The sequence below is a fragment of the Rhipicephalus sanguineus genome, unplaced genomic scaffold (assembly GCF_013339695.2).
Source record: "Rhipicephalus sanguineus isolate Rsan-2018 unplaced genomic scaffold, BIME_Rsan_1.4 Seq662, whole genome shotgun sequence".
Taxonomy (NCBI): domain Eukaryota; kingdom Metazoa; phylum Arthropoda; class Arachnida; order Ixodida; family Ixodidae; genus Rhipicephalus; species Rhipicephalus sanguineus.
Genome location: NW_023615716.1, coordinates 66,058 through 79,201, shown reverse-complemented (window position 1 = coordinate 79,201; position 13,144 = coordinate 66,058). Strand labels below are relative to the sequence as shown.

Here is a 13,144-nt window from a genome sequence, read left to right as displayed (position 1 = left end):
AGGGCGCGCAGGTTTGCGTAGCCGCGCGCCCTCTCTCTCCATAGGGAGAGGGCGCGGCGCCGCATCTAGACGCCACGCGCTGACGCGCTGCAACGCGTACGTGGGGTCAGGCCTTAACGGACCGTGTGACTTTTACCGTGCTCTTCGCTTAAGCTATACTTAGAGTCGCTGTATCAAATTCGTCATGCTTTGTTCGAATTTCGTTACTGGGAACTAGGCGAGTTCACGAGAGTAAAAGCTGTTCACGAGAGAGCTTCTTTTCAACACCGATTATGCCGGCGTCGTAAACACAACAGCCTTTTTTTTTGTAGGGCAGCAGAGTCGTCCGTAGTGATTCGTATCTTGCAAGCCGTTAAAATGTTGACGTGATCTATGTCTCTGTGAGCAAATAACGCACGCTGACGTCGCCGACCGCACTTGTTTTGTCGCTCAAATAATGACGGATGACGTCATTCGCTGGTGAAAGGTGATGTGAGAAGGAGAACTTCGCTCTGTTGGAGTTATATTAGTTCACGCTTTGTGGAAATGTCGTCAAGCTGACGAGAACGAAAAGAATACAACTCCTCAGGTCAAACGAGTGGAATGTCATTGCTGACGGCTTACGTATAGGTTTCAGGGACGCAAGGTGTCGAGGTAGGATAAGAAAAAAAACAAAAACACGCAGAGTCCCTTATGCATTCGCCTATGAAGCTTGACTCGAAGGCGAAAGCCATTTTCTTTAGCAGAATGCAACGTTGGGCGAGTTGGTGCATATAGCTTAAAGAAATATTTGCGGCGATACTGAGACGAAGAAGAAAAAAACTGGGGGACGCTTAAGCTTCGCCTTTAAGAGTTGAACACGATAGCGATATCCGGCCCCATCCTCATCGTGCTCTGTTTCGCTTGTCATTATGTTCAGTCGCCCGGTCTCTCTCTCTCTCTCACACACACACACACACACACACACACACACACACACACACACACACACACACACACACACACACACACACACACACACACACACACACACACACACACACACACACACACACACACACACACACACACACACACACTCGACATACCTATAGTAAAGATGAAGGTTTCCGCCCTCTTCAACCGCACTTTTATGACAACAGTGTACCCACTACGTGGGTGTAAGAGAAGGCGTTCACTAATGTGCATGCCCTTTGTAATGGGTGGCATGCTTTAAACCGGCAGCAATTACGTGCGTGATACTTTTTCGAAGTTGCGATGCGCCCACTACGTGTTCGTGAGGGCATACGCGCAGTAATGTGTGTGCCTTTTGTAATGGGTGGCCGGCTTTATACCACCTTCTCGTTATGCAGTTCACATGGTGTGATGCCCGATGGCAATAAACGCTTGTACCCCGTTTTACTGCGCTATTACATCTCGTACTGTGACACCTGTACAGAGGACGCGTATGTTTGTGAAGCATTAAAGTTAATTTCAGTGCAGTTCCAAAGCAATGAAGTGATTCTGTGTGATCGAGTAGACCAATGTGGTTTTTATACCTATGTATTGCTTAATTTCTGAATAAAAAGGTTATTAAAAAAAAAAAGAAGTGGCTCTGTGGTAGAACGCCTGATTTCCACGCAGACGGCCTCGGTTCGATTCTCACTCGAACCTAAGAATTTGTGTACTATTTATTTTATACAAGATGATGATTTTTTCTCTGAGGGACTGGCGCCCTATCCTGTCTTCTCTCGTTTTTTTTTTCTACCTTGTCTCAGTTGCGTCACAAATATTTCGTTAAGCCATTTTATTTCTTTTTCTTCTCAGTCGATGCAGTGATCCTCCCACTCCACCCCCTTCCCGAAATCTTTCTGCACCTAACGTGGATTTTCACTGCCACCGGGATCGGCCCACCTTTGACCATGCGATGATTTAGTGTGATGACGTCATTGTGTGGCGTCAGAGTGATGTTACGTTGGCGTCATAATGACGTCACATGATGACGTCGTCAAGGCACAGTCTCTGATCACGTGACTTTTTGCATCGTTTGTGTTGACGCCGACGACGGTCACTTCTCGCGTTTCACGAGACCTTAAATGCTATCAACTTAATAAAATTCTTGAATTTTGTGTGCCATAAACCACGATTCAATTATGAGCCACGCCATAATGGGATAGTCCGGATGGTTTTTGACCACCTGGGTTTCCTTAGCGTGCACCTGTATCCAAGTAAACGGGTGTTATTTGCGTTTCACCTCCATCGAAATGCAGGTGCCGTGGACGTGACTCGAACCCACGACCTAAGCTTAGCGGCGCAAGAGATAATAATAAAGAGCGAGGATTAACTAAGCCAGATGTTGCTTTGAACAGCACTAAGTGCTGCTGAACCACGCCGCACTACTTGAGCCGAAGACCGCCACTTCTTCAAGTAGCGGTCTTCGGTTTGGTAAACACGTTTATCGTATCGGCATGAGCTTTCTTCCATTACCAAATACATTCCGGTTCCTTTAAAAAAGAGCATGCTGTTACAAAATATTTTTACAAACAACAGCGCATGCGGTAGACATTAAGCGGATAAAATAACTGCTTCACTGCTATAGTATTCAGCTAGTTGCCGCCACTTATACTGCGCAGCATCCGCAAAAGAAAATTTACGTTATATATGATAAGTTTAAAGCCGTATTAACACAAATAACGACGATGTTTCACCTTTCTAAAAAGTCTAATAGATTGGTGTTCCGTTCGCAGCGCTGACGACGCAGACTTAAAGCTCGGCGCTTAAATGTTTCCGCTATCATCAGCGGTGAGTCACTTTGAAGACGGTGCGCTTCAACGTGAATGTCGCGTCGGCGACTGCGAACTTCTTCAATTCTAACCACAACGTCATACACAATCAATCGAAACTTCAGAGCATTTTTTTGTACGCCTATTCGTTTTGACAGTTAGGATTCACTTTTTCGCGGTTTATTATCATAATTAATGCGAATCATTTTATACGGAAAGTAAACAGGTATTTCAAGAGCAGTTTTTCTTTGTTCACCTAAAAAAACTGCATTTCTAGGTCTAAAATTGAGAAAATAAAAAGCAAGTGACTTAGACTAGGAAACAAAAATTGTCCCACAAAGCTATAACCGAGGGTAATTGTAGAAGATAGACTAATTTTGGACCAAGGCATCATCAGAAAGCCTTTACTATGTGAGAGAATGAGAGGCCCTTGTAGGCATAGTACCAGCATCGCTAATTTTTGCTGGCATTCGCTAATGATGGCTAACTGGCGGCTACATTTGTGTTCACTGTAGAGACAAGCGTCGTTCACACTGGCGACTAGCAGCCGTCGCGCGACTAAGTTAGTCGCAAAGCGACTGGTCGCAAACGGTCGCAAATGGCCGTTTTGGTCGCAAAGCGACTGCTGTGGCTCAGCCGCTCGCTGCTAGATTTTTCAGTTGCGCGACTGCAGTCGCAAGGCTCTGAGCCCATCACATTCGCAGAAACAGGACGTCACATTATTTTACGGGGCAATGGCAATGCGAGCTATATACGAGCAGACGTGAATTCTATGTGGCGACATATATAGGTCGCACGCAGGTGTGAACATCGGTCGCTTTGAGTCGCTTTTTGACTTGCAGTCGCAAGTGGTCGCGCGACCGGTGCTAGTTGCACGTGTGAATGAGCCATCAGTGTCACTGCACGGCATGGACAGCTAATTCCTACACACGCACGAAAGTTTGCCGAAAGAAAGTTCACCTGAATTTTTTTTAGAGTGATGACATGGTGTATATTTGTTTGGCGAGCTCCTAAACTGTGCCGTTAGTCTACCGACCTTTATAATAATATCTGGGGTTTAATGGCCCAAAACTTAGCCTGCCGAACTCAACCAAGACGTTGAAGAGCAGCGATACAACCATAACGTATCTTATTTCGACGTGTACTGCAACGCGAAGCAAATTGAAAACTCGCCACGTTGGTCTAGTAGTTATGGTGCTCCACTGCGGACCGGAAGGTCGCGGGATCGAATCGCGGCCGCATTTCGATGCAGGCGAAATGATAGAGGCCCGTGTACTTAGATTCAGGTGCACATTAACAAACACCAGGTGGTCAAATTTCTGGAGCTCTCCACTACGGTGTTCCTCACAATCGTATTGTGGTTTTGGGACGTTAAACCCCAACAATTATTGTTACTGAAGCGAACTGAGTTCATTTCTATAGAATCATCTCTATGCGACGCGGCGAAGCTGCGCGGTCAAAAGTGTGGACACTATACCTATTTGTGTATTTATATTTATATATCACTTCGTGTATTTCAGAACGCTTGCCGATTTTTCTGGCCAGATTCTACTTCTGCGCGCCTTCATTCGAATTTTGGCACTTCCCTGTCACGTTTCGTCCCGGTGTTCCGCCGCACTTTGTGCGCGCCGGGCGTGATCAGATTCGATTTCGCCCTTGAAATTCGATTATGAATATCTCGAACTACGTTCAACTTTCGTGATTTTTAAAAAAAAATGGGTGTGCCATAAATTGGCACGCACTACAGCTTTCTAATATAAACACCTGCCCTCAAGTCAGTAATTAAAAAGTTAATTAACGAGTTTTGTTAATTAGTGGCCACAGTGCCATTTTAAGTGCGGCAAAGTTTTTCCGCCTCGACATAGAGTTCATGTGCGAAAACGGCAAGAGGCTTACTATCATAGGATTTCTATAAAAAATGTGTATTGTCTAAAAAAAAAGAACCTCTATAGTACTCGCTCGCTTTGTTGTACCGCTTTAGACTCGACCTTTCTAGGCTACCCACATAGGCTTCCGAAGCAACGTCGAGCGGCCCCACTGCTCTTATCGCAACTGGGGGCATTCACGGCCACAACACTGCCGCCCCCGCTTCCGCGCACGCGCAGACCTCTCGGATTGCATCTGTCGTGCGTCACAGTGTAACTATTGCTGACTAGCAGTGCTCGGGCCGAATGAGGAGCGCATGCGCACACGTGTTCTTGCCGCCGCCGCTGGCAAATCCGGCGACAAACCGCCTTCGCGGGCAGTGTCTGCCCCCAGTAACGCATAACTAAGGGTCCTGCCGTATGTACTAAATAAATAACTCAGCCGCGCGAGCGTCGCGCCCAAACTTGAGCTTGGGTTCCCTATACAATGTGCGAAAGACAGCGGCCGCACGCGACGAGAAGCTACAGCGAGCTTCAACTCAGCACGTCCACGTCATGCAAGCACTCGCTAAAACGCGCTTCCGGAGAAAAAAAGAACAAAGAGCAGCGCGGCTGCGCAGCAAACACCCTTTTAACGTTTCAACACGTACGCTGTGCTTTCTTTTTCTTTCTTTTTTTCTGCCACAGCGCAAATGTCCACTTCACTTGCACAGCTGCGCACACGTTCTGCGCGCCGGCAAACGCATGTGCGGCGTGTCATGGCCTCGCTCTCACTGTGTTTTTGCCGACTTTACAAAAATGCTACATCCAGTAGTTGTAGCTATATGTGGCAGTCTGTCTAAAGAGATTTTGCGACTGCCGAGACGGCATGAACAAGTTGCCTTGCTTTTTGACACCTCACAAGAGAGAGGGAAAAGGCAAAGAAAAGGAGAGGAGGTTGTTCACATTAAAAGTCATGTGCAGCGCTAAATAAGGCGTGGCCTAAGAAAGACGAAAACGCACTGCGCTGGCTAAAACATTATAGGACTTTCTGGGAAGCTAGAAACAGACAAAAGAAAACGGCAGTTCTTTGGGGCCAGTTGGTGATACATGTCGAAGGCCTGTCATCGTTTGACAACGGGTCTATTGTACTAGAAGTGAGGCTTACGAGGGTGGGCTATTTTTTTTTTTTCGTCTCTTTCTTCGTCCTCAGCGAGTGCTACTGTTTACGTCAGCGCAGTGCGTGTCGTTTTTCTTGGTCTTCGTGCTTAGAGCTGTGCGTGATTTTAAGCGGCCTTAACCGCCATGAGGAGGTGGTGTTGCGGAGACATCGTGTGGGGGCGGCACTTACACCATCGGTCACATATACCTGGCCACAACATCTACATGGACCATTTGTGCATACTTGTCATTTTGTACAGCTAAAGCGTTTGCGACTATAGTACTTATTGTGGACATGCCCTGGCTTGAACCAGATACGACGGGGCTGCCTGAAAACAGTGGGCCTTCATCCAACGAGACCACCGGACTATGATTCGTGGCTTTTTGGGCGCAACCTACAGTACTGTTGATGTGTATCGCGGAAAGCGGCCTCCTTTTTCATATTTAATTGTGTATGCCGCCCAGCAAACTTTCGAAGTTAAAAAAATAATTAGGGATAACCAACTAGACCAAGCCGCTACCCTCACAGGGAGGTTATGGAGGTTGCAGCTTGTTTGCTACACCACCTGTTTGTCTGTTTGACGTCACAGATTTCAATGCATTGGTTTGTATTTTGTTGGCTGTGATGGAAGCAATACACCCCAAACTTGGTGACTGAATTGTTTGGTTTCCTTGGTGTAAAATGTCTGTCATCTAGATTAATGGGGAAAAAAAATTACCGTCAAACTCTGTGACGTCATGGCTAGCTAGTGCAAGAATTTCAATGCGGAGTCGCCACCTGTCTTATCGCTGTTGCACTTTCACTGGCTTATCAAGCCCGACCTTACAATAAGGTGGTGTTATTACTTGGCATATTCGTTGTACAATTGTATTATAGCAACAAAGTTCAAATTATTATTAGTCTTCCTGTATCGTTAAGGTCCGCTTTTAAAGCTCTTAATTTTTTTTCCCCGCTAGGCTGTTGCGGGGCTTTTCCTGCGGTCATAAATGTCATCGCCGCATTTGTCTATATGCGCTGCATGCTCTGTTCAAAATTAATAATATTATTCTTTCAATAAAATAACTATTTTTTCATGGCTTACAAGCTCTTTTTCTCGTTGTTCCCGCGCGTCCTCCTCCACTAATCTGGCAGATTCGAGAAAACCGGAGTTTAAACCCTGAAATAAGGCGCGTTAACAAGAAAGTTTGTTGGTCCGAGACAATTCAAGGAAACAAAAATAAACAAATACACACTACGTCTGCAAATGTCATTTCGAGACATCTTTTCCCGTTCAGAGCGCGTCTGTCGAGTACTTTTCCTATCTAGCAACAAAATATTTTTTTTCTGTTTATCTATAGGATTTTAACTGATCCTTCTTTTTTTTATTTTAACTTTTACAATGTTGTTCTTCTCTTTCCAATTTCGTTAACAGCGGCTCGCTTTGTACTTTCTGAGACGCAGTTGCTATTTATTTATTTATTTATTTATTTATTTATTTATAAAATCGCTCCCATCGGGAATCATAAGCCGCAGTACATGTACACAGTTTACAATATAAAAGCACTGCTTAGACAACATAAATTACAAGGAAATCAGCAAAGGCATATCATTGTCAGGCATAAGTAATGAAGTAAAACATCAAAATAATGTTACAAAACAAAAAAAAAGCAACTGAAAAATTAGAGATAATCAGAAAGGAACGCATAAGAGACTGCAACAAATGTGACAACTGCGGAGAGGTAATAAAATAAGCTGAGAAATTAGCAATAAGGAAACGATCCATTAATAAAATGAGAAAAACAAAGTTGCTGCGGCAGCACTATAGCGATAGCCGCTGTGTCTGTTCATTGCTGTCATGCAACGCGGCGAGGGAAGCATATCGTTTGTACGCGGAACGTCAGGCCGCACTGCTATCACGGCGCGCAAGCAGGCATGTCACGTGGCATTTTTTTTTTTTCGATTCGCAGGCATCTGCAGTAAAACACTAATACTTCGTAGACAGAGAGTTAGAAACTGTCAAATCGGTCGTTTTGCAAACTGATGTACAACTTTCTAATAATAATTTTTTTTTTGCCTAGCTTCGTTGCTTTAGAAGTTAGTTATATAATGAGGGTTCTACGCCCAAAAACCGCGATATGATTGATACGAAATGACTGGTTCCCCAGACGTGAAAGAGAGACGTCCGTTCAATGGCAATACTAAAGGCGAACAGCTGCACCGGCCACGTGCACGCGCCCTCGATGCCGCCTCGGTTTTCTCGTCTTCGACAGAGTCTGGCACGCTCCAAGTTGCGCCGTTCCGCACTATTTTGCAACAATGATTATGAGGGACGCCGTAGTGGAGGGCTCCGGAAATTTGCATCACCTGGGGTTCGTTAACGTGCACCTAAACTTAAGTACACGGGCCTCTAGCATTTAGCCTCCGTCGAAATGAGGGCGGGATTCGATCCCGCGACCTTCGGGTCAGCAGTCGAGCACCGTATCCACTAGACCACCGTGGCGCGTTAGAAATTGGGTAATTAATCTTGCCGCAATTAGGCAGAACACAGAAGATACTGTGACTTACTCCACGTAATAGTCAGCAACGTGCACTGAGTCGCGTCGTTATAAAATGCGTCGGCATATTCTTAAACTCTGGCTGAAGTTAGCTGAGGCACCCCGTATATTTTCAGGCACTGTAGGGCATGATACTTCCAATTTCAAAATGTTTTTTCTATTGTATTAGTAATATTAGCTAAAAAGGCGCAGCAGTAACCAATATAGGAGAATAAATATATTTCTTTTTTTATATTCATTAAAGAAGCTCCCCGTTCATGATGAGCTAAATGGGGTAAAGAAATGTTCCTCCTTAAATGTATATGAGCAATATTTGTTAAATGCCGCTGAGACAACTGACATCCTGAGCACGACAAAAAGTCTGGAAATTTTCAAAATTATACTGCAATTCGCGGAGATCTCTCAAAGCAATTATCGGCGAACGAACTGGCGCGTCTGTCGAGCCCGATGACCGCCCTTAACCCGTCATGCTCTCTCTCGGGAAGCAAGTTCTCTCACCGCGTATGCCATGCCTACAAAGGGCAAAGACCGAGAAACTCATTTCCTCAGCCACGCTTCCCTTTTACCATGTAGTAGAGATTTCAATGCTGAGATGATGTGGCGACCGCCTAGACCAGAGGTCTCAAACACACGGCTCGCGGCTAGAGTTACTAACTCTACAATGAAGGAAGTCAGGAAGGGGGGGGGGGGTTTACACTAATATAGGGAGCCAGCAACAACAGTTGTTGCGGTATTTTCCATACAAATCCGTTGTTTCTTTAAAGGGACCCTGAAACGGTTTTTTGAAGTTTTGTCAGCGTTTAGGCAGGAGCATCCCCAAATCATTCGCACCAGAAATTAAGCGATGCACTGTGTACCAAGGCCGCTACGGAATTTATACCCTCCTCCTCACCACTGCCTTGCACCCTCAACTCACAGACACCCTGACATCGCCGGCGATCGCAGCGCTCTCATGAGCGCACTCGACGGTTTGAGCTTCGCGACGGGTTGCGCGTAATCTCGGAGGCCCAACAAAGACGAAGCTCGCGGAGTGGTATATATCTGCTCCGACAGGTGCCGCCACACTACCAGCAGATCTTATTTTATTCTCCTGTACGGCGACAATCTGCAACAGCATGCGGACAAACAAAAATAATTCGAGAACGATCACCGACAAGCGTAAACTCGGGCAATGTGGTTGTGTCTTCAGGGGTGAAGTTACAGCCACAAAAACGTGGATCGTGGCGTTGAACGGATAGCGAGAGCGCGACGCTCATTGCAGCGACGAGCTTGTGGTGCACGCTAGCAGCGCGCCACGCGCTGCCGCTCTGGATGTGTGTTTAGATTACGTGGCCGCGCCCCGTCGGGCGCCGCGGTAACCGGAGCCTGCCCGCTCGCAGGCATCCTTCTCCTCTGGCCCATCGGCGCTCCGGCATCCCTCTCTCAGGAGTGTACTGTACTCTCTCTCCGAGAGAAGAAAAAATAAAAGTCAGTTATCGTTTGGGATTCACGGCTTTCGGGTGAATCAATCCTCGCCTGCGCTAGCATCCCACAGTGGTGACCCAACATGAACACGCAAAGTGACACCGACGTGCCTGCCGTTTCTGTTGTCGACTTGAAGCTTCCCCCATTTTGGCCCACAGACCCCGAGGTATGGTTTATACAAGTTGAGGCTCAATTCTCCGCCCGACGCATCACAGCCGACCTCTCGCGCTACCACCACGTCATAAGCTGCTTGCCCCCAGGAACCGCCAGCGAGGTCCGCGATCTGCTGCTCGCCCCACCTGCGGAGAATGCTTACAAGACTCTAAAGGACACACTCATTCGGCGCCTCACCCCATCGGAACCCGAACGGATGCGGCAACTTCTGAGCGACACAGTCCTTGGCGACCGCACACCGACCCAGTTGCTGCGGCACATGCAGAGACTTGTGGGAAGTGGTACAAGCCTCGACGGTACAATTTTGCGCGAGATATTTCTTCAGCACCTCCCCAACAATGTTCTCGTGGCTCTTGCTACGGTGGACGAAAAGGACCTCGGCAAGATGGCTGCCATCGCTGACACAATCATGGCGGCGGCACCCCCGTCCCTGGCGACCGTGCAACTGGAGAACACCTCCGCCTCCTCCCCCAACCACTTGCTCGAGCTCCGCGAAGAAATCGCGCGCCTCACCGACACAGTGGCGGCCTTGCAGGCAAGCACCTCGCGCCCTTCGAAGGAACATATTTGACTCGGCTGGTGACAGCTCAGCAAGCAGATCATGAACTGAGCCACTTGCTCTGAACGAAAACCGCGCTAAAGTTGCAATGGCTGCCTTTACCTGACTCGAACGATCACTTGTCTTGTGACGTGTCAACTGCCAATCCTCGCCCTTTCGTTCCCTCGGGCCTCCGTCGTGACGTCTTCCAGTCACTGCACAAGCTGGCACACCCAGGTGTTAGAGCCACGCAAAAGCTGGTAACGGCGAGATACGTCTGGCCGGGTATAAACCGAGACGTCCGACAGTGGACGCGAGAGTGCATCACCTGCCAACGTTCCAAAGTTCAGCGCCACACCATGACGCCATTGGCAAGGTTCCCAGCACCAGACGCGCGATTTGATCACGTGCACTTGGACATTGTGGGACCCCTGCCACCTTGCAATGGCCAATCATATTTGCTCACTTGCGTGGACAGATTTACACGCTGGGTTGAAGCTGTGCCCATCGCAGACATCACTGCTGACACAATCGCTCATGCGTTCCTGTACAACTGGGTCGCTCGCTTTGGCGCACCGTCCACAGTTACAACTGACCGAGGAAGGCAATTTGAGTCTGCTCTTTTTGCTAGCATAACACGGCTGATAGGCACCTCTCGCATTAGAACGACTGCCTATCATCCTCAGAGCAACGGCATGGTGGAACGTTTTCACCGCCAACTGAAAGCAGCTCTCATGGCAACTCAGGGACACAGCTGGACAGAAGCGCTACCGCTCGTCCTTCTTGGCATCAGAACAGCAGTGAAATCCGATATTGGCTGCAGTTCCGCAGAGCTGGTCTACGGGACAACGCTTCGCCTGCCGGGCGAATTTTTCACACGTTGTGAAGATGAAAGACCTATTTCTGCCGGAGACTACGCCAGCCGCTTACGCGACATTATGAGCAAGCTTCGTGCCACGCCGCCTCGTCAACCGACGCCGCGACCGACCTATATGCACCCGGAACTGTGGTCATGCTCCCATGTGTTTGTGCGGCGCGACGCGGTGACGCGCCCTCTCCAGCCACCGTACGATGGGCCCTTCAAAGTGCTCACCCGCTCCAGCAAGCAATTTACGGTGGACATCCGCGGTCGACGCGAGGTGATATCTACAGACCGCGTGAAACCGGCCCATATTGAGAACTCAGAACAGGCGTTTCCGGGTGTCATGGCACCTCCCACCAGAGCAACATCAGAAACTGCTACTGCACCACGAACAACGCGCAGTGGGAGGCGCATCACGGTGCCCGTTCGCCTTGACCTTTAAAACTCACGTTCGGCAACTCACTGGGGAGGGAGTGATGTGGTGCACGCTAGCAGCGCGCCACGCGCTGCCGCTCTGGATGTGTGTTTAGATTACGTGGCCGCGCCCCGTCGGGCGCCGCGGTAACCGGAGCCTGCCCGCTCGCAGGCATCCTTCTCCTCTGGCCCATCGGCGCTCCGGCATCCCTCTCTCAGGAGTGTACTGTACTCTCTCTCCGAGAGAAGAGAAAATAAAAGTCAGTTATCGTTTGGGATTCACGGCTTTCGGGTGAATCAATCCTCGCCTGCGCTAGCATCCCACAAGCTGAAGAGATTCCGCTCGCCAGATGCCTCACGAACATTGCACGATGTCGCAGCTTTACAAGTCACCAATTGCTAGAAATTGCTAGATACGTGGTACACAACAAGACTGGAGCAATTAATTAAGTCCAAGAAAAGAAACCTCAAGATAAACACTCTCGCTCAGCTCACGTCAACACGGAGTACGTTGTAACACAGGCAGACGACGCTCGCTGCCCACAGGAGGTTCAGTGACGTGTACTGGACATATCCAATCAGATCAGCCGCCTGCGTGACGTCGCGCTTCCAATACGACGCGCACTGGAAGTGGGCGGTTTGAAAACGCGTTTGGCTGAGACGCTGTGATCGGTGGCGATTAGCAGCTTTAAAGCCTTGTAATAAATTACACAGTTTTTGCACAGAGCTTAAATCGGTCTGTAAATGATCCTTAGGACTTGTTCTACCCGCTGTTATGATCGCCCCCTTCTCCCCTTCTCTGCGGGGCGCCGGGACAGAGTAAAGGAGGCAGCCCCGTTTTGCACCGAGAAGAAAAGCGAGAGGACGCGCTCTGCAGCTTCGCACGAGGGGTTCAGCTCGGCTCGCTGTCACACCATTATCGCCGGAGTCGAAATGCGACCCCTCGCGCCTAAGTGTCCCAGGAAGAGCCACGGCGCTGAGTTCCCCGGAATGCGGGCAAGTGCGCTGCAGCGCCATGTATCTCCCGGTGACGTCTGTGCTCGGGTCCGCGCCAGCTGCCGAGACCCATGCTCTGGGGCGAGGGGGAAGCCTGGCCTGCGGCCGCCGTTCGACACCGCGGGTGGTCAGCGAGGAGCGAGACGATGGACTCGCCGCATCCCGTCTGACGGAGACCTGTCTTCCGCGAAGACAAGAACTTTACGCGTGCGTGTGTGTGCGCGCGTGGTGGGGGGCGGTGCCCGCGAGGTGACCAGCAAAGATTGTGGCCTGATTGGCAGGAAACTTTGTCCCCTATTTCCCTAGTTCGAACATCTGGGGACTGCGGGGTGGGGAAAAGGTGCCATCGAAGGCAGGAGAGAGAGATCGGGAACCAACGTTGAAACTGTACAGTTGAAAATAAATCTCTGGGACT

The 13,144-nt window shown here is 48.9% G+C and overlaps 2 protein-coding genes across 2 annotated transcripts; both read left to right on the top strand.

Annotated features, from left to right (window-relative positions):
* The first annotated feature begins 9,827 nt into the window (after positions 1-9,827).
* On the top strand, positions 9,828-10,490 carry LOC119378049 (uncharacterized). Its single transcript, XM_037647295.1, has one exon. The coding sequence runs from the start codon at positions 9,828-9,830 to the stop codon at positions 10,488-10,490; it is 663 nt and encodes a 220-aa protein (XP_037503223.1).
* Positions 10,491-10,816: 326 nt separating this feature from the next.
* On the top strand, positions 10,817-11,761 carry LOC119378048 (uncharacterized protein K02A2.6-like). Its single transcript, XM_037647294.1, has one exon. The coding sequence runs from the start codon at positions 10,817-10,819 to the stop codon at positions 11,759-11,761; it is 945 nt and encodes a 314-aa protein (XP_037503222.1).
* The last annotated feature ends 1,383 nt before the right edge of the window (positions 11,762-13,144 follow it).